Below are 21,815 nucleotides of genomic sequence, written 5' to 3'. Positions count from 1 at the left end.
AATATGAATCTGATATGACAGTCTTTATGTTAATCTATTTTATCGTATCTTGAAGTTGTGATTATTTCTGTACCCTTTTAAAAGTGATTTCTATAAGTAAATTTCAAATGTCAGATATATTTTGTTGCCTGGCATCAGTGTACAGAAGGAAATAGCGAAAGAAGCAACCCAGCATCATTATGCGTGGGGAATAAAATGAAGGAAATCTCCTTTTAGAAGAGAGAGAAGGAAAAGAAAGCAGGGGGAAACATCAGGAGCTAATATGTGGACACTCCCCCAAAGGTCATGGAAGGCAATGGAAGGAATGAAACTGGTGATGGAAATTAGCAACACTGAGAAACATCCCAAAAAACGTAATCTTCAAGAAAGCAGCAGGCAGTCAGGCAGGGGTGCTGTGAGAATCCACAAACCTCATGTCAGCGCTAACCTACGGCAGCCTCCAGCTCCGCTCCCCATCACACCCATGCAATACACCTATATCCAAGGGATTGCACTCACAGGATCAGAGACTTCAACGTAAGGGCAAGTGCCTACCTCAGAAAAGCAAAGCCAGCACCCAAGGCTTTCCACGGCTCCTGGCTGTGGGCAGCGACTCGCTGCAGTTGTTCAGGTCCTGCGAGGTCCTGCGCTCGGTAAGAGCCTGAGAAGACTGAATTCGTTTAGACTGAGCCGGGTCATGATGACAAAACAACAGAATGTATACAAATCTAAAAACACTATAAAACTGTTGCTGCTATTTGCTAAAATTACTCTTTGTTATCCGTTCTGGAAATAGTTCTTATCATTGCTATGTTAGCAGAGAAAAGGACAAAAGACATCATTTAAAACCGCAATGCCTCTTGCTGTCCTAAGATGAAGAATGCTGTTATACTGCGTGCTACAAATACACACATGTACCAATTTTTCATATAAACACAGTGGCATGTTGGACTTAAGGTGGCCTTTATTTAAAAATACTGCATGGGATAACTTATGTTCTTGATTTTATCTGTTGCACAAGTAGACTCAAAGCCTCTGCATTTCTCCCCACTCCTGGAATTGTGATAATACCCAGAATTTCAGATACCCTGGCTTTTCTATTTCAACCCTAGTAACTTTAAATTGTAGCATCACACTAAGAACAGAAACGATTTCTCCTCTGCTTTATTTTGGTTGCTCTGGGACACATTCTGCCCTGTAATTGATAGAGTTTAAAAATAAATCTAGTTTGGCCTTTTGAAACATAAAAATATTTTCTTGAGAAGAAAGTGCATATTTCTTTTACAGAGAAGGTAAATATTAGTGCCCTTTATGAAACAAACAGGTTCGAAGTCACAGAGGGGAAAATATTTTTCCTTGCATTAACTCTGTATTTCAGTTTCCTAGCCAGGACTGTATCAGCATTAAAGCTTTTCTTTCCATCTCTTAAAGGCCCCCATTCCCCAAGCTCTAGGGCTAGATTTGAGCTAAAATTTCTTCATGTGACTTAGCTGCATGGTCCTCAATAAAGCCTTCAGGCACCATGGGGATAAAAACATTTGGAAGAGCCTCCTGAGGCCCTGACCATCCATCCCCTTGGTGCAGCAGGTCAGAGCATTGCTGGAGTGCATGGCTCCAGCAACAGCAGGGAATGAGGTGGAAGGAGGGGCTTCGATATGAAAACTAGAGGTATTTAAACAATATTTTTCTTACTATGCTTAGTATGATGAGAATGTAATAAAAAAACACAAAGGATAAACCTTGTTAGATAACACTTGCTTTGATGGTAGTTCATCTGCTGGGTGGAGGATGCCTGAAGCTGTTCTGAGCGCAGCACTGCCCAGGCATGCTGCTCAGGGAGCCGGCGTGCAGCTGGGGCAAGGGTTTGCCCCTGTTTGCAGTGCTGCAGATCCTGATGCTTGAGGGATAAATCTGCTGGTGCCTTTCTGCCCCAGGCTAAGAGCTCTCGCCAGGTGCCCAGGGGCATCCGTGCCCTGATGCGGAGGACAGGATCATGCTCATGGTTTGCTGAGTTGGCTGAAAGTTGGCTCTTCAGGGAAAACTGTGTGGTCTGCTTGAGCCAACGTGGGGCAAGAGGTGAGAACACGAAGCTTGTGGAGAGCAGCCACAAGCTCTCTGCCCAGCTGGGCTCAGTTTCACTTTGGCTCAAGTGAATCCACACAGCCCATAGACAGGTCTGTCAGGCCACTGACAGCAGGATCCTGGCTTAGGGGTTCTGTGCTTCCTCTCCAAAAGATTTATTTTGCAGGTGCAAAGCAATACAACCAGCCTTCTAACCAACGTGTCCAAGGCTGGGTACCCCTCGCTCTGCTGCTGGCTGAGCCTTGGGAGATCCAGCACACTACAGCCTTCGGAGGCCTCGGGGTATTGAGGGCACAGATCTCAGCACTGGTCCCGACAGCACCTCATGGGAAGAGGTACACACACATGCACGCACACCCAGCTACCGTTTTGGTGTCCTCTAATATGCTACTGAAGTCTGTAGGATGCACGCCTGGGTGATTTTGAAGTAATCTATGTGTTCACCATGTTCTTCTACATCTGACAGTCAAGCCACAGCCACACACACGTTCAAAGCTGTCTGACAATTAGCTTTGCATCAGCCTGTGTTTTGGGGATGAGTTCTGTGCACCCGCTTTGGAGGGAACGAACAACAGACGGAAAAGCAAACAGCCAGAACATGGAAATACCCAGAGCCTTGGTAAACAAAGCACTTCAGTGCCTCCCAGTTAAGAAATTATCCAACTGTGCGCAAAAGGAAAAGCGCTTCACAGGCACACAGTCCTTGAGCTGTACAGCCCAGGCTGGGTGACAGGAGGCCGGACGGAGCTGGATGAGGCAGCGAAGGCCGGCAGTGCTTCTCCTCACAGACCGCTTCAGACATGGCTGTGATGGACGACGGCGTCTGTCGCAGGGTCCGTCAGAGAGGCTGCAGTTTAGGGGCTGCGCGGCAGGTACCGTCGGGCCAACCCACCACACCGGGCCCGCCGCCGACATCTGGCAGCCGGGCCCCGCCAGCTGTGCCACCGCCTGCGCATGCGCGGCCACGGCCCCGCCCGCCGGGAAGGGGCGGGAGAGGCTCGGCCCGCCCCGCCCTCCCTGCGCACAAACACACCCGGCGCCGCCTCTTGCGATTGGCGGCGCGTCCCGCTTCTTCCCGCCCCTTCGGGGAGCCACCGCCCTTCCCATTGGCCCCGCGGGCCGGCGGCGCCTCGCGGTTGGCTCCGGCGGCGCTGCGGGCCGGCGGCGCTGTGGGCGGGGCGGCCCGGCCTTCGCCGTGAGGTGCGGGAGGGCCCCGTCCGCCGCCGCTGCCGTCGCCGCTTCCGGGTCCGTAGCGAAGCCGCCGCGGAGGGCGATGGCGTAAGTGCGGGGGGCGCTAGCGGGGGTTGCCAGCGGCGGGCGGGGCGGGGCCGGGCCGTGTCTCTGTTCCCACCAGGCTGGGCTCCGTGCGGGGTCGCTGTGGGCGGGACGGGGGCTGGTGCGGAGGGGTCGGCCCCGCTGCTGTCCCCGGGCCTGTCAGGCCGCGCCGCCTTTTCCGTGAGGGAAAAGCCGCCCGGCCGCCCGCGCGCGGAGCGGCGCTGAGAGGAGTTAGCCACCCCGGGGGAAGTCGGAGCGCGCCGGGGCCTTGGAGGGGCCGGGGGGCTGCGCCGCGCCTCCGGCGTACCTGGTGGCGTGCAGCCGGAGCCCGCCTTCCAGTGCTGCCTCCTCCGCCCGACGGGGTGTTGTGTCACTGGGACCGCCGTGCCCCCTCTTCCTCCGCCGTCCCGTCCGCCCTCCGTGGAGGCGGTGCGAGGGGAAACCCCTGCGGGTCCACGGGGTCCGATTTTTTTGCCCCTTTGCGTATGTCTTTTATAGGTTAACGCCGCGCAGAAAGGGTGTAAGGCCAGAGGAGAGGAGTTCAGGCGCTTGCAGTTTTGTTTGGCCCGTAAGGAAAGTTTCGCTCTTCCTTTCCCAGGCCGGTAGAAGCCGATCTCTACCGGCGCCTGCCGTCCCTGGAGGGTTTAACGCAGCCACACGCTGATTTAACACAGAGTCCACCTGCTTCTTGATGTGGTTAAAGCTGAAATGATAATCCGCTTACAGTTCACATTGTCAATAAGAAAATCTGGTGTAATATGTCAGTATAACATACTGTAACATGTTGATACGGTGGAGGTGTGTTACAAAGTTTGGTGTACAGCCAGTATCCCAGTCTTGATCTGTGCCTGGATTTGTTTCCCATCTTAAGACACACAGAGCTTTCACCAAAATCTGTGAAAACTGACAGAGTTGGTAGCTTACTGCAACATATAATTTTATCAGGTTTAATGTTAAGAAGACCACAGTTGTCATGGGAGTGCTTTTGTTGTGTTATTTAGTTACTTCTACTTTTCTGGCTTTTATTTATAGTGGTGGTGCAGGGTTTTTTCCAATTTTCATGTGCAAAGTGCAATGAGCAGATAAACAATCTGGCCTGAAATTTTAGCAACTGAGAATCAAAACTGGAGTGTAGGAGGGAGTAGTCCTCTTGTTTGTGGAAGTGTGTTCGAAGGCTATTGAAACAATTGTTGGTAAAACAGTATTTAAGGTCAGATTAGGCAGTTGGCTCTCAGTGGATGTTCAGGGGTGCTTACTTACAATCATGGCTGGAATTTGCGCAGCTAACCTGCTCGTGAACAGGTTAATGCATGAGTAGATTTTGCCCATGGTGAATGGTCTCAGGTTGATTGCGTGGAGGTACATGCACATCCAGGACTTCTCCAGGGAGAGCTCTCCTTGTGTGTGGCATGCTGAATTAACTCACCCCTTTTGGCTATGCTGTTAGAAAACCTTGGCATGTGAAACGTGCATCAGCTGCTCTTTGGTAATTGTCGTTTTGCATAATTTTATCCTGTGGGAAATAGGCAAGAGTTTACTGCTCTTCGTTAGCAGACTTACAGGGTATTTATTGTAGTGTTGAGATAGACTGCCTTCTCCTAAGCATTTCTTTTCTTCTTAGATAACTTCTTGTAGCACTTGTTGCTGTGCCAAAATCTTTGTGTTGACTGCAGGCTGAGACAGATGCAACATGTAGTTCAGTTAAGGATGGTGGTATATCCATCCACAAAACTGTTTTTTAGTTTGATTTATGGCAGATTTCCCCCTTTCCCCAAATTGTGGTGGTGATGATGCATCAGAGGAGAAGTTGAGAGGAAGTATGTAAGGTGTAGAAGACTTAAATTAATAGAGTAGGTCAGAGTACAAAAAGGGAGGGGGAAGTGAAAAATGTCATTGCCTTGTTGTTGAGACCAGCCCCAAAAGGGTGGGGTTTTGTTTGTTTTTTGTTTTTTGGGTTGGTTTTTTTTTTTTTTAATAAATGGAAGAGTGTACGTAAGGAAAGTTCTTATTTGTTTCTACTGTTATGAGCCTTTTTGTTCTGTTGTGTGTTTTTTTTGGGGGGGGGTTTGGTGGTGTTTTTCTTTTGTTTTGGGTTTTTTTGGGTTTGCCCTTTTTTTCTTCTGCAGCATCAAAAAGTGGCAATGTAAGCAGAGAAACAACCTTCTCCCTTGAACAAGTCTGGGAGGCAAGGTTAAACAACATGTTTTTATTAAAAAAAAAAAAACCCCACCAAAAAAACCAACCACCCCCCCCCAAACCAAAAAACAACAACAACCAAAAAACAAACCCCCAAACAAAAAAGAAAAGGAAAAGCCATCCTAAGTTCAGTTAGGCATTCCCAGGCTAGCAGTTGAGAATGATGCAAAAAGTACTGTATGTTGGTTGCCATAGCAGGAGCTTGTCTTAAATTTCTTCTGTATTAAAACTCATGTCCTGTGCTACTATAAATAAATAAACAAACAAAATATCCCTTCTGCTGTTTTGGACACTGAATCAGTAGGTACTAGATTTTTATTCTGTTTTTTCTCACTGCTCTTAGAAGGGTATTAAATATTTATCTTTCTTTTTACTGGAGATGGTTCTCTGGTGGTTTTGGTTTCTCTATTAGGTAAAATCTCATCAGGCAGGCTACTGTAGGAATGATTTTTGTCTTCTGTCTTACACTGCCTCTGAATACACTTTGATTTAATTAATTTTTAAGTAAACATATTATTTACTAACATAAGCTACTGCAGTGCAAATGATGTTTAACTAATGCTTTCCCTGCACTGGTTTAACTAGGTGCGATTCTTCTGTGCTGTGTTTTTAGTTCAGCCGTTTCTGCTGGAGATTGTGGCAAGATTTCATTAGTATAATTAAAGCAGTAGTTTAGTCTGTTTACAGTTTACTGCTATTGTTACTTCCAGCACTAGCAGAGTGGGACAAAACCAGGCCTGACTCTTAGTTCTTCCCTTAGAAAAAGAACTGCTACTCTTTAGTTTGGTATCAGGTACGAAGCCAGTGCAACGCGTCAGGTGGCAGAATTGCTGTGCAGGTTTCTACCACTTAGCTTGTTATTTGTGTACATGTGCTTTTTGAGAACAACTTTCCTTTTTTACTTTCCTCCTTCCCTTGCTTCTTGATTAAAGAATAGCTGAGCTTCCAAAGCTATGCTGGGATGGCTTTGAAGTCTTTGGATGGAGCTGGAGTGTTTTGGGAAAGATGCCAATGTTGGCAGCTTTTTCTTTTGCAAAATGTGCATAATGGGTGTCTGGGTGCTGAAAATTCAGTCGAGTCATGTTTACATCTGTGAGACTCCTTTCTAATATAATTTAATTGTCTAAAGCTCTGATTTCTTAGCAGCTGCTGCTGGAGACCCTTTGAAAAAAAGTGATGGAGTGAGTAGGATGCAGAAATGCCATTTCTTTCTTTTTTTCTAAGCAACTGCTGAGGGTATGGCTCCTTCACTGGAGATGTGAAGCATCCAGGCATATTATCTATACTCATTTATTTTGGACTAGGGGAATTTACCTCCAGTTGTTTTGTGTGTCATGTTAGGTGTAATCGAGACTCTGCTGTCTTATAATTGCTGTTGAAGTTAGGAGTTGAGTATCCTCATAATGGTAATTAACCACTAATAACATTAATTACTGTATATTTGGTAAGTGCTTGATTTCTGTGAAGATCTGAGGAATATGTCTGACAAATTTAAACTCCTGGTTTATTCCCCCCATGAATTCTACTACTAATAAGGGGATTAGTAACATCCATAACTGTATAAAAGTGATTCTTCTCAATAACATGAAATGCTAGGTTTCTTCCCACCTTTGGATACCAGTTTTATTCAGATGTTTCTACAAGGTGTGATAGGAAGAGAGTGTTACAAATGATGTCAGAAGAAGAAACGTGTGTTTATTTTTCCTTTTCTCATGCAACTCAAGACCCACATTATCCTAATTCTCTTGAGCACCGAATAAAATATTTGTTGCCTTCATCCTCAGCTGTAGATAAAGGACATACCTGGGTTGTTGCTCCCTAGGCTGCAGCTGTCACTGCCAAGGAACTGCGCTCTGGTGACCAGGCTTCTGGGTTTTTTTTTCCTGTCAACTCTTCCATATATGCATGCTCTTTGTAAATTTTTAATGACTTTGTTCAAGCAGAGGTTTGTTCTCAGTGTTAAGTGTTAATTTGTCAGGTTGAGGTTAAAACTAGTTTACCTGTTTGATGTGATTGTAATGTGTTTATAAATATTTGAAGCAGCTGCTTTCGAATGTTTGGCTTTTTAGGGATAGAATATTTGTATTGAGTTTGGAATACTGGAAGCAGGCTGTAAATGAAGTGCATCACCAGGATTGTAACATCCCTTGCATTTTTTTTTTAGTATTGAGAAAGCTGGATTCATGTGTGACACAAGTAATTAAATTCATTTGTCTGAAAGTCTGTTGAGTATGTGTTTCTGCTACAAAGAAAGCCTGTCATACCAAGAGGAGCAAATCTACAGCAATATCAAACTCTCATATCTTCAAGCCAGTCTGCTGTATGCTTTGAACACACTAAATGCTCTAAACATGCACAACCTGAAAACCAGGCCCCAACTATTGCAGTTGGGCATCATAAATAAAGGTTTTGGCGTTTATCTCGCCTTGCTTCTGATATCTCATTGGCAGAAAAAAGACTACATAATGCCTTAAAGGACTGCCGTGAAGACAAATACAGTATTGGGATTCTGTCACTTCAGTGACACGGATCATCCTCATCTTCTGTGTTCCTCCCGGGAGATAGCTAATAGTTTGTATGTATTAACCTGGTACGTGGTAAATGAGAGTCACGAGTGACATACTGAACAATAAAGGTGTGCTTAATAAAAGGGGGAAGGCAACTAAACCAAAACACTTGCCATGGTTGTGGAATATATTCCAGCATGTTAATTGGACTCATCATCACAAAACAGCACAGACCTTGAGAAAACACTATAAATAAACACAGAGACATAAATGTCAAGTTCTGGGTTTCTCTTCCTCTTTGATGCTGTTTTTCTTGTACTAGCAGGGTTGGCAAGACTCAATTTCCCATCAACTTAGATCTCATATTTCCAAAAGTTGTCCCTTAAGATTTGGAAAGTATACTGTTACTTCAGAAGGATACAGTAGCAGTTTGACTGTAAATTTCAGGTTCCCCAAGCTAGGGGTCAGTGTTGCTGGAGAGTGCAACAGTTAATGTTTTGTCTGATTGAAGAGTAATTTTGCCCACAGGAAGAAAATGTGACAGAGGGTGGATGAGTGCAGGCAGCTGGGAGGTATCTATGATCTAAATCTATGGAAACAAGATTATATAGGGCATGGAAGGTGAAGGCTTATAGGTGCAGGACTGTCAACAGAAGGAAGTGCTGGTTATTGAAAGTAGCTAATATCTGTCCTGAGAAGACTACGTCTTTTAACAGTAGTGATGGTCCAGATCCTGCCTCTCCATCCTCCGTGCCATATAAATACACAAGAGCATTATAGACAGTGTATACTAAAGTCTCTCATGCATCCCTTTTCTATTACACTGCTTTATATCGCCAAAATCACTTCATAGTCTAGGTGGATTAAACACCTTCCTCCGAGACATGCGCTGAGAGCCCACATCTAGTGTAGGTGCCCGTCGCTGGGTGGTTACTTCAATTGCCATCATCCGTTTCCTCAGGTGGCTCGATAAAGGGTTAAGAGTACCATAACTAAAAAAGTAATCACTGCGGCAGGGTGTTAAAACATCAGCTGTGGAGCTCCAAAATGATGTATTAACACGTGATAACTGGGGGGGATTCCTGAGTTTATTTGCATGCAAATAGTGAATGTATTCCAGAAAATTTCCAAGGATGTCCAATTTGTGGTTATGGATAGTGATGGCAAAAAATGATGAACACTGTCCTGATGTAACTAACTATGTGGATCCCATGACTTGCAGTCTCTGGGTTGTCTTGCTACAGTCCTATTTAGAGCATAATGATATTTTATGTCGTGCCTCAGTATCGCTTAACGTTGGATGATAATTTCTTAGAGAAAAAGCTACAGGTTGCTTTCTTGAGGGGTTAAGTAGTGATGATGTTTGGTAAGGTGCTAGGCAGTCCTCACTAACTGACAGCACTTCCACAGTGGTCTTGATCACAAAGTAGTGACTCTGTTGTCTCTTGGTAAGAAAGGGAGAAAACAAGTTCTTTCTTCCTTTATGCTGAAAGTGTCAATTTTGGTTTCTGCATTACCCTGTCATTCATGGGTTAAAAGCTCTTAGAGGCTGCCGGCAGAGGCATCATTTGCTTCATAATGCAAGTCGACAACTGGGTTTTGTGTGGTTTTTTTTTTTTTATTAAGGTACTGTGAATATCTTAAAGCAAATCACAGTGCCATTGTGTGATTTAATTTGCCATTGTAATGTCCATTCTAAAACAAGTGCTTCTTTTCTAAAGGGTGTATGTGTGATGCCTGTTATTCTTCTTTGTAGGGGAGCTCACTTAGTAGCTTCTTTATCGTCACTACTGGAAGGGATGTCTGGGGTTGTTTGTTACTTTCTGTTTGTTACTTTCATGTTTATTCCTCCCCATCCTATTTCTTCTTGCAGAAGAGGTAATGAACAATTTGTTAGGATTTGTTCTTGGGACTGTACTTGTATTTTAGTTCAAAACAAAGGCTCTTAGGTCAAGGTGCTGTATTAAAGTGTAGGGGGAGAAAAAAGTGCATTAAAGGTGGGGTTTTTTCCAACTTCTTGCATATTTTCTTGCTCATGTTATAATAGTGAGAGGTAGTGTGGATATTACAGGGGTAAATTGGTAGGTTTATTGCTAACACTTCTAAATACTGACTATTCGAAAGATGTTATGCTGCTCAAAAAGCAAGGTGTTACCGACATTACTTAGTTTTATGTTGTAGAGCTCTTGATGGAGAGCACTGGAGACTTCATAAAGAAAGGAAATAAGGTCTACTCTTTTTTTGAGGATAGAATACTGACAGGAAGGGAGGTGGCCAGGAGCTGGAAGGGGTTTAAAAAAAAGGAGGGTGTGTGTGTATGAGGGGCAGCAAGAAAAAAAAGAGCAGATTTAATGCTTATCTTCCTGTAAGAAGGCTTGACAGATAATGTCCAAGGGAGAGGACTTCAAATGAAACTAATGCAAGTAAAATACTGCTGTGTAATTACAGATGTTACTGAGTTGAGCTACTCCCTGTTAATCACACTTAATTCATATGACCCAATTGCAAGGTGGTTTATGGGTGGTTTCAATACAGAAGGACTGGTTTTCTGCTCTCTGTACAGTGTAGTCACTTTTTATGAGATGATGCAAATCCATCCTAAAGCAGAAAAATTAATGTACAAAGTGGATTAGGAAGTTACGGGAATTTTCCATAGCTCCTGAAAGTGTGCGCTTTGGCCTTTCCTTGGGCAGGGGTTCAGTCTCATTTTGTCTTGTACTACCTTTTTGCATGTTAGAAGGCTTAATACAGACTCATTTTTACTTGTATGTTCAGTTACCTTTTGGCTTACTGCTATGATAAAACAATTTTATAAATTTGTTTACTTTACATGCTGAACAGGGCATTCAGGGTACTGAATTTAGAGAGCATATTCAGGCATTCTGTTGATCTATAATCTCTTTTAGGGAGGCGTGTGCCTGGAAACTGTTTGTTTCAGCAGACATGATTGGAAGTGTTTCTGGAGCTCTAGAGTAGAAGAAAGGTAGTTGAGAATCACAAAGATGTTACTGAATGAATAAACCAGGTAAATTCATATTTGTGTGCAACAGACTGTTAGAAGTTATTTAACATGGTACATACTCAATATTCTCCAAACTGTACTGTACTTGTTACTCATTTTCGTTTTGGTTTTGTTCTTCTTCAGTTCTATAGGTGCAGGTGCAAAAACAGTTTAGCAATGGATCAAAGGAAAAATGATAGTTTTGTCCCAAGTATCACGCAGTTGGAAGACTTCCTAACAGAACACGACTCCAATGTTGTATGGCTGTTAGTAGGTAAGGTCAAGCTATTATGTTTTGGTTAAATGTGGTTTTTTTCACGTGCGCACGCGCGTGTGTGTGTGTACTTTTAAATGTGCTTCTATTAAATGTGCTGCTTTAAATGCTGGCATACCAGTATCTAATTTCTTATGTCAGAACATTGAAAAAAGATTTTTGTCATACAGCTGTTGAGTGAAGTATGGTAATGCTACTTAAGTAATTTGGAAAGAAAAAAATGCAGAGCTGTTTCCAATACTAATTGCGCTGCAACACTTGGGAGGTAAGACTCATATTAAAGTTGTATTTATTAACTGGCCCAGTTTCAAGCAGCCGTTCCTCCTTTGCTGTCATCTGCATGGCATCCTGTTACAAGAGAACAAAACAGATGTTGATAGTTTCTTCTCCTGAATCAGCTATCAATCCCAGTAAAAGAGGTGGTGAATTCTAGAAATGAACATGCTCTGCAAAGAGCTGATGCTTAATGCTAGAGTAAGTTCTAAAAATCATGTACAGTAAAACTTTCAAATGTGTTTTCCGAAATGTAGTTTCAGTGAAGAGGCTTTTAAAATCAAGAATATAATAATGAGATTAACAGAGTTTATGGAGTCTGTCATTAATAGTGGAGATTGAATTTGGTAATTGAAAAGAAAAGATTACAATTAGTGGCAGAGGTGAGACTAGTGGTAAGGGCAGTGGATTAGGACCGTAGTGCCTGGAAACTGCACGAGTTTGCTGATTTTTCTCAGTATATGTCACCTTGAGAGGGTACCTTCTTGGCTTTAAGTATCTGGAAGTTAAGTGTTTAGTTGGACTTTAATCGCAAATGAAGTTTTATTACTGGAATGAGATGCTTTGAGTGCAAGTCATTCCACCTTTCTCCCTGCACTGGTAGAGGACCAGCAGCAAGCAGCTTACTCATCTGAAAGCGAGGGAAGGTAAACGCTGTCCTTGGAGTGTGCCTTCACTGAATGCCAAGAGCAGTTTGTTTCCTGGGGTGTACCTTTAACCCTCCCTGCCCTGGGTAATCACCCACACAGATTTGATTTGTTTTACATGCCAAGTGTGTTTGAGCTACTTGAATTTTGGCCACCCTGGATCCATTTTCCAGTGAGGAGAAGACAAAGTCATGTGAATCTTTCTGTTCTACCTTCTGCTCATCTTTCGCAAAGCACAGGAGTTGTTACAAAGCAGTGGTGCATCCCACTGGAGCAAAAAAACCCCAAAAGGCCAGTAAAAGGACAGGTTGGTTTTGGATTTTTTGTGCGTTTTTGAGTAATCTGAACTCTGAAGGCATCATACCCACATATCTTTCTGTACTTCAGATTTCCCATAAAAGGCACAATAAATCTGCGTTTTTCAGTACGAATTGTATACATAAATGAGAAACTTCTGTTACAAAGTTCAGTTAGTATAATGAGTGGAGATACCTCAAATTGAAAAAAAAATAAAAAATTGCTTTCTTCCTTGTTCTGCTTTGAATGAAACAGAATGGTAATTATCAGTGAAGTGAGTTAGAACTAGTCTGTTCCCTGGCAGTCTCATTCCTTTTGGATTTGTCCTTCTGGAAGCTTTGAGAACCCTTGTAGTTAGAAATAGGTTACTAGCACTTAATCAACTAAAGTAAAAATTACCTTGGGGATTACCAGACCTTTTTTTTCTCTTTTTTTTTATTTTTTCCCCTTAAATATGTTTCTCATTGGATTGCTATTTCCCTTTTTTCCTATCAAATTCCATGCTTGAACTGCGGACAGATTTTTGCTAACCCCAGTACTGGTACATTTTTCTCAGGATACAGCAGCTTAGGAGATGGTTTCAGATATGATAATGTTGTTTCCTGTGCTAAGATATGAAAAACTAGAAATTTAAGTTACAGTTTGTGGTGTGGAAAAGGAATGTAGTATCACTTTTGTGGTGTTTTGTTTTGGGCTGTTTTGAAATAAATGACCATGCGGAATACTGCATGTTATGATTCCATCTATGAAATTTAACTGCTTGGATGATAAGGGATGTAATGCAATATGTGGTGCCTTTTGCAGGTCCTCCAGAGGACAGGGGGTTTTTGTTTATATATTGGGGAATGGAAGAGCTGTGAAAAAATCTGTATTTTTTTCTCAGCCTCCCATTTTTCATTCTTTTTCTCCCCCCCATCTTTTCACACACTTCTCACACCATCTATCTGAAAATACCCGTTAAAACATCCCATCAGTTTCAAAGTTTTTGGAGATTAGGAAGAACACTGTTGTGCTTTATAGTCTTAATAGGTAAGGCTTTTATCTAGGCCAGCATACTAAAAAAACCCTATTTTAATTAATTTTAATCTTTCAACAGCGACAATATTGTCTTGTGGATGGATTATCTACCTAACTTACTATAATTCCCGGAACATTGGACTCATTTTAACATTGGTTCTTAACAGATTATATAAACATGGCTACATCCATATTGGTAAGTTATGATTGCTGTAATGCTGCTGTTTATCTGCTGCTTTTGATTATACTTCCATTTGCTAAAAACTCAAAGTAAAATCAAAGTATTCCTTCGTTATAGTAGTTTGAAAATGATCACCATTTAATTAAGAAGAAGAAAGTTCAATATCGTGTTTTATTGGAGGATTCTTGGTGTAGGTAGAAAACCACCCCCTTTTTCATTGAAGTCTCTCATTATTTTATATTAAAGTTCACTTGACAGGTTTTTTAATTTGAAGTCAAGTTTACTTTTTTTTTTGTTTAGTCTGTATACTTCGTGTACTTAAAATCTGCACATTTTCCACTACACCTTTTTGAAAGCCCTGTAATTGTAATGGTCAGGTCCTAAAAGGAGAAGATTGACCTCAGTCCTCCATGCAACCAGCCTGATCCACTTCTGAATTTGGCTCATAATTTGGTGTTAAGAAGTGCAACTTCCCACTCCCCCACACCTTTGTGGCTGGTTATATGGCATCTGAAGTGAGTGGCAACCACTGAAGTAGACTCAGAGGGGAACAGTAGAGTCTCAAGCCTTGACTCCATATTATGGCAGTGTCCTTGCTTTCTAAATAAGCTCTCAGAACAACTGATCATGTTAAATCCATACTGTGACTGTATATAGAGTTTATATTGGCTAGAGCATTTGCATCAAAATCCATTAACTTTTTTTTTTTTTAAATATTTTAAAACATTTTTGAATAAAACAGGTCAGTACAAATCACTTGGGCACTCACCCACATTACAGAAATATCTGGTGCTGGGTCCCAGAGGGCTGTATCCTACAACCTCACTTGGATCATACTTTTAATTTTCTTTCACTTATTCTTCCATGTCTTCCTTTGTCTGCTTGTCTGAATAACAATGACTTTTTCTGCAACTGTTGATCGTAATTGCAGTGAAAACTTAAACCCAAAAAATCTCACTCACACTTGCCTGCCAAAGAGACCCCTGCAATAATTTGCTTATGTCTCAAGAATTTGAGAACTGTGGTCCAAATCACCTTAAAATCCACCTTTTTGAACAGCAGTATAACTGAAACAGTTATTGGCAGCTACGGTTGATCTATAGGCTTTTACTAAAATTTCTTGGTGAAATTGCTATGAAGTAAAGACAGCTGGACATAGCTGGCCAAATATATGGTATTCTTTATAATCTTAATCAGGAAGAAGAACATAACATTAAATTCTATGATTTACGCTTTGGCTTCAATTGATCAGTGGTTTTTTGTTTTGTTTTGGTTTTTTTTTTCTTTTTAAATCATGGTTTGCTTAATTTTCTGTGGGTGAGGTGAAAAGCCTTAGGAAAAATACTATTGCATTACCTGCTTGTCTTTTCATGCTTATTAGCCCTTTCTGCAGTAAACACAATTTATCATAATAATTGGGCTGAAAATTTTGTAGCCATTTAAAATATGAAAAATTATTTTGTCAGGAATCTTTATTTCTCTAATTATGGTCTTGCATACAATGACTTGATAGTATAAATGTCCAAAATAGCTTTCCAGGCTGTTTTCATAAGCTCCCAAGGCACCTGAAGGTTCCTGTGTGACTAGTGTGTTTCAGGGGGTTGGTTGTGTTCTTGGGTGATGCCAAACCGGCACCTTTTAGAGCTCTGTACTTTTTTAAGTTCTGAATGTCTGACTTTCCTTCTCCTCTGAAAATCTTGTGGTTTCAAAGGGAAAACTCAAGATACCTGGTAAACCCATTTCAGATAATTGAATACTATATTCTTCCTGTTCAGAAAATAAAGCATTAACAACTTCAAGCTAATGTCTGATAAACATTTCTTTTCATGCTAGGTTCCTTTTCGTTCTCTGTGCTGTCTGGAAAAGTCATGGTTCGTGAAATCTATTTCATCACAGAAGACATGTCTATCAGGTACAGATTTCCAAGAGAGTCACTCTTCTAAAAAGTGATTGCAAATACAGTATATGTGTGTGTCTAAAAAATGCATGTTGAAATACTGTCTTACAAATGAGCAATAAATATATTTATAAATGTTAAAAATAAACCGACTTTTTTAATGGCAGTTTTTAGACATTCTTAGATACTTGTTAGCTCATTTGCTCTTTGAGAGTTATCAGTTGGAGGTGAGTACGGGTAAGATTCTAGTTGTCCTTAGTATTTGCAAAAGAAAACACTTTAAAGTTTGAAGGAGAACTGTTTTATCATTAGTGTCTTTCACTCCCGCATGCCTCTGCTCTTAAGTCTGGAAGATTCATTTTGGCCCAGTACTTTGCATTTATTTACTGGAATTCAGAATAATTTGTTTCATGAACCACACACTAGAGAATAGTTTGTAATTTTAATTCTTACTGCTAAATTAGGAAAGCCTTGAGAGGACAAAAGATGTAGGGTTTTATATAAGTTTCAGCTAATGCAGTAACGGTATAATATTATACTTCATGCTGTAACGCTTCATGCTTTGATATTGCTTGTGTACTACTGCAACTGCAGATCTTTGCACTGCATAAGGCAGCATGTCGTGCAGCTGCACATAGGATTTTGGATGGTCACTGTCTTAACTTTGCTTTTATCTTTTTTGTTGTTAGAATTCAAGACGGGTTTATCATATTTCGCTGGTGGAAGATGTACAACCCTAAGCAGAAACAGCACGGTAGGTTTCTTGAAAAGGTTTCAAAGTTTAAGTTTACAGGTAGCTTATGGAAAAATACTTCCTTTGTGCAGTCACATGCATGTAATCGATTTGTTAATGTGTAGCTGAAGTACAATGAATCAATTCAATGAATCATCAGAAGGTACGGGTTCCTTTAACGAGTTAATCTGTGTTAGTAGATAAGAATAACACAATGAAATAAATTCTGGATACATTGAGGGACTTGGACCCTTCTTAAGGCAAACCATTAGCCTTAATAGTAGCCTTCATTAGCTGTAATTTAAGCATAATTGATTCTGTATTGAATTTATACCTATGGTAAATAAGAGACTTCATACGTTCTGGAAGTGATTTTAGTTTTCAAGTTTGTCTTACGCTGTGTCGGTATTTTAGCAGAGGTAGGGGATGTTCTTGTACGTATTTGTTAACATTGTATGTATTTGATAAAATTGTGTCTTGATGACATCTGTGGTCATAGAAGTGGGGAAGTGTGAAAAATTCTTTTTTTTTTTTCTTCCAATCTGTGGCTGAAGAAGGACGATTAACATGATACAAAAGATTAATTGTAGCTGCGGAAAACACAAGTAGCCTAGTTATGTGTGCTTAGTCATTTATAGGATCAATATCTGGTTGAATAAGTCTCAGTTCCTGCCTCTCTTCGCTTTCGAAGCGTCGCAGTTCCACTGCAAATTCAAAGAGGTCCAGTGGCAACTGCCTGCAGTTGAGAAGGGTGCTAATTGAGAGGGTCATTGAACTTCGGAGAGTGTTGTTTTTATTCCCCCATCTTCCCTTTGGAGGTGGCCTCTGATGGTGTGAAACCTCTTAGACTTGTCAGCAAGCTTGTACAGCTGTTGCTTTGTCAGTACCAGCTCAACAGTGGTAGGACTGTGTAGGGTTGTGTAGGTTAAATATAAGACACTGTTAAATATAGTGATATGAATTAGGAAGACTTGCTCACTTCTTTTTTTTTAAGGCATTACTAAGCCTCTGATGTGATAGGACACAATTAAAATTCTTCATACCATAGGAAGACTAATTCAAAAAGTGGAACCTAGTCTTAGAGTTAATTAGATTTTTCCAACCACAGGTTATTGTCTAATAGGTTTTCATAGAATTTTCTTCATCTGCCAGTTAGAACGTATTTCTCTAGTGGCTCCCAGAATGAAAAACTGAATTGAACTTAATGCAATAAAGACAGCTCTGTCTGTCTTTTATGATTGTATTTTTGCTTGGCAGTAGTTTAAGGCTTTAACTTTTTCTGCTGACATTTAAGACTGCATAATTAGTGGACATCCAAGTGGGTAATACAAGTAACCAAGGAGGTCAGAAGTGTATAAGTCTGACAACAGAGTAATGTGAATAAAATACTGTCTTAAATAATTACTCGTTTTCCTAGGAAAACTAGCTTTGCTCACTTTACATGTTGATTATTTAGCAGAGATGCTTTCATTTTTAACCTTTAGGGAAAAATAAAATCTTCAATCTCCGAGCCAAACTTGGAGAACAGTTTCCTTCACGCTGGTGTATGTGATTTGCAAAATGCTTTATGGGATACTCTTCCTATTGAACTTCTGGTAGTCAATATATGTTTGTGATCAAAGGGTAGATTACAGTAATGGATGCTAGGAAGCATTACTATTAAGCCTTTGTGTCAGAAAAAGGAAATGTGAAAATGCTTTGCATTCGGTTTTGGGGTTGGTTGTTTTGGTTTTTGTTTTTTTTTTCACATTTGTTCTAAAGCTATGAGAATTTTTTGGTTACCATTCTTCTGAGAATAAAATTGACCTATCAAAATTGTTGCATTGTCTACCTGCCCACTGGAATTTGAAGTAAATGTTGCTGTAAGACTTGAGTTGCGCTATAATTTGAGGATGCTTCTCATAAACACTTAATCACAGTTCCTTGCAGGAAAGAAGGTTTGAACTACAAAAAGTTTGGATAATGATTATTGATAACATGTAGTGAAGTTGCATTTCCTGCTGTGGGTTTTTAAAAATTCCTTAGTTTGACCTAGCAAGTGCAGTCTGTTTTTCATCACGGTGCTATGTTTGTACTAGGCGCTACATTTGTACTAGGCATGTCATACCAATGTTGAACGAACTTCATAGAAAATGTCAAATATGTGGGTTGTCTTCCTGCTTTGAGTGTTAAGTTAAACCATACTGGGACTTGGGAGTAGGTTTTGTACATATTTGAGAAATTAAAGTGGTTTAGGAACAAGAGTTGGAGGATTATGTTGTGAATAGGGCACACCCTGATGGCTTGGTTTAGGTGCCACAGCAGATCAGCAATTTTGATACTGTAAAACCCCATAGTTTAGTTTGTGAGGTGCTTTATGAAGGGGGAAATACTGTTCCAATTCCTCTACGTCTTATTGTTAGGAGTGACTTGTTTCATATTTTTGTTAGGTTTTATTTAGTGGGGATGCTTATGTTGATATATTTCGGTAGGTGCAACATAAACATTTGAATAAGTAGTAAATAAATAATACATCTTGATTAAGCTCTGTAGGCAGCAAATGTCAGAACCTTGGCTGTGTTAGTCACCTTGCTTCCAACAACTGTTGATAAAACTTTAGTATTCTGCTATCAGTCTGGTAGTTACTTTTACATGACCTATATATGTGCTTCTTTGAATCACTTAGCTGTATGACACCTAGATGTTCTTGTATCTTTTTCTTTGCCTTTTTTTTGTTCTTTATTTTCCAAAAGTGGCTTAGGCAACCAAATTGGTGTGTGGAGGTCAAATATTACTTTCGTTACTAGGAAAAAGAGATAGTTGTCTCTTTAAATCCCCTTTAAAGAAATTAATTACTATATATGATTTCATTTGGTTAAAGAAGTCTAATACTTGCCTCCAGGAATTGAAAATTTACATTTATTCGTGCTCTTGATGATACTGAGATCTCCCAAGTGAACAATTGTATATCCCAGTCTTTGTCCATGTCATGTTTTGCCTGTATCTTATTGATGCAAGTTAATATTACCAACAAACAGATTTGATAGTGCTTTTATGAAAACAGGAAGGAACTGGAACTGGCTCATTAACTTTTCTCTGTCTCCTGTTCAAGAAAACTGTGATGCCAATGCTTTCTGGAGACTTCCGTATCATTATAAAAAAAGTAAATGTGTAGTAAATTTCTGCTAATTTAGGTGTGAGGGGTAAAAGGTGAGTTGCTGTTGTTGGGACAGTGTTGTACAGATGCATAACTCTGGGGGACAGATGAGTTTGTTAGCAAAGAGGGTGCATTTAGTAAAGAAGGTGTCTGTAAGCTTTGGCTCTTGGGCAGATGTGTTTCTTCTCCTGACCCTGACCACAACAGCAGCAGTGTTGACTTTGACTTTCTAGTTTCTGGCGTCTGTGGGATATGTTGCCTTCAGTTTGTACCCCCTGAGTTTCAGACTGGGGACTGCTGTAATAACCATTGATGCTGCAGCTTCCTAAAGTCTGTTTGACTTAGAAAGATCAGGTTTTAAAGCAGCTCAGGTCTCTCGAGTGAATGTGTAACGGGCACTCTTTCAACTGGGTAATTAGGGGGAAATTGTGTGAGCTTTTTCCTCACATTAACTACATAATTAGGTCATACTATCTAAGGCAAAAGTATGTGAAAGTATGTCACAAACAGCTCTGTATGCAATTAGCAGATGTTGAACTAGTTTTTAAATGTCAGAGAGTCAAGCTGATACTATAGTTAAAATTTTAAATCAGTGAAAATGTCAACCGATTGTGCAAAATGAATATGCTTCTTGTTAGTTACGTGTATTCATGTTTTCTGTTTCTACGTGAGAGAAATCTGTTTTCCAGTTCAGGCCTGCTGTACCACAGAGGAAGAAATGGAGAAAGCTATTTGGGCTTTGAGATTTTATTGGTCTAGCACTGATACACGTGCTAAAAAGCAGAAGTTGGCACTGAGGCTTCTGTTCTGTGCATCAGAGAGATTTTTGTTTGTTTTCATATATGAGATTAAATAAACCTAATGTACCATTTTGTGCAGCTCCTGTCTGGATTTATTTTTGGATTGTGACCTAAGGGTGACATGCCTTTCAGGTTTTATATTTTGTCTGCAACTATCTTATTGACAAGTTTGGAATGATGTAGTTATGTTGTGGAGGTTTTACTGCTTTTCAATAGGTACTTCAGCAACTGTTCACTGTAATTGTTTTTGCAAAATGTACATATTTGAAAAACTGTAAATATTGTAAGGGAACGTTGGAATAGAATTAGAAACTCTTTCTGCTATTTATTTAGATCCAAAGGCAGAAACACGGCTGTATATTATGGTGAATGACTTTGAATTTCATGTATACAACCGCTCTGAGCTTTATGGACAACTTCAAGAACTGTTTGGCTTGGATCCCACAATAATTCCGGCAAAGAAAGCTGATGAAAAAGCACAAGTAAATGGGAGACAGAGAACACATACAAATCTTGAAAGGTAAATTAATGTTCATTTTGCTGTTTTGTTGATGCTTTGTTCTGCAAAGGGCTGAACTAATTAGGTAATGTTTTGTTAACATATGCTCTGGAGGCCAAATGGTTGAAGCACATCTGAGAGAAATTGCACTGACAAGCCTGACAGTCTAAATCTTTTTCCTTTCCTTGGACTTCCTACCATAATAATTAAAACCCACTTCTAAACAAACCAAGTGTTTCTTGTTTAATGATCAGAGACAGGTCGAAAAATCTATTTGAAGTACAATGTGGAGAGGGAGCATGTGTTGAAGAGGATTATGCTTGCAGAATAAGAATGGTATCACTCAGTAGAAGTAATAGCTGTTCAAGACATTGAATAGACAAAATGTTAGGGTCCATATTGTGTTGGGAGGACTTCTGGTTTTTGAGCTTTAAACTTGGGCTGATTTCACAAGTCATCTTTTTGGGGGTCTGTGTCTGTGCATAGCTATACAACCCTTCTTTTCTTATTTTATTCCTCTTTTTGGGGTACCCCAGAAAACATGGTGTGGGTCTGTAAGAAGTTCTTCTACCCAGCTTATGTGTAGTGGAGTCAGATGTTTGATGACAAGGCGCTCTCTGGGCAAAATTGCACCAGACTGATTTATTGGCAGGAGCAGAGCAGATCTGGTGAGACTTGAGTCCTTCCAGTGCTGCCGGCCAAGCCAGTACTTGTTACTAAATTCCATATTGGGCAGCTGTGGGATGCTGAGCCAGTCTCTTCATGTTTTTATCTTATTGCTCTTACTGACAGGTGCAGGAAGGACTTCTGCTGTTGGAGAGGACGTGTCTTGGGAAGTGAAAAATCCCACACCTGAATAGCAATATTTAGAACAGACCAAGTTCCCTGAGGAAGGTTTATTTAACTATTGTTCTGTGTTAAACATGGAACACTTGTTTTCTACCTGTGTCAGCCCAGTATAGCAGTACCCAAGGCGTAGCTGTGTATGCTTTCCTGCTGTTCTTCCAGGCTCTGGAGGAGT

The 21,815-nt window shown here is 40.7% G+C and overlaps 1 protein-coding gene across 22 annotated transcripts in view; it reads left to right on the top strand.

Annotated features, from left to right (window-relative positions):
* The first annotated feature begins 3,221 nt into the window (after nucleotides 1-3,221).
* Nucleotides 3,222-21,815, top strand: part of KIAA1109 (KIAA1109 ortholog) — a 115,357-nt gene continuing 96,763 nt past the window's right edge. For 17 of the 22 annotated variants that reach the window (XM_030480768.1, XM_030480755.1, XM_030480762.1 and 14 more), the window contains exons 1-6: nucleotides 3,232-3,339; nucleotides 11,185-11,314; nucleotides 13,628-13,744; nucleotides 15,563-15,641; nucleotides 16,316-16,380; nucleotides 20,629-20,815. In XM_030480768.1, coding sequence (XP_030336628.1) covers nucleotides 11,218-11,314; nucleotides 13,628-13,744; nucleotides 15,563-15,641; nucleotides 16,316-16,380; nucleotides 20,629-20,815 — 545 coding nt within the window. In that variant the 5' untranslated portion in view covers nucleotides 3,232-3,339; nucleotides 11,185-11,217. Of the gene's footprint in view, nucleotides 3,340-9,085; nucleotides 9,092-10,945; nucleotides 11,065-11,184; nucleotides 11,315-11,484; nucleotides 12,542-12,621; nucleotides 12,700-13,627; nucleotides 13,745-15,562; nucleotides 15,642-16,315; nucleotides 16,381-20,628; nucleotides 20,816-21,815 lie in introns of those variants that run through there. The other 5 variants (XM_030480749.1, XM_030480759.1, XM_030480766.1 and 2 more) reach the window with 5 other exon arrangements.

This window comes from Strigops habroptila, chromosome 3 (genome assembly GCF_004027225.2).
Source record: "Strigops habroptila isolate Jane chromosome 3, bStrHab1.2.pri, whole genome shotgun sequence".
NCBI classification, from domain to species: Eukaryota; Metazoa; Chordata; class Aves; order Psittaciformes; family Psittacidae; genus Strigops; species Strigops habroptila.
Note: the sequence above shows the minus strand (reverse complement) of the source record. Positions and strands in the feature narration are given on the sequence as shown.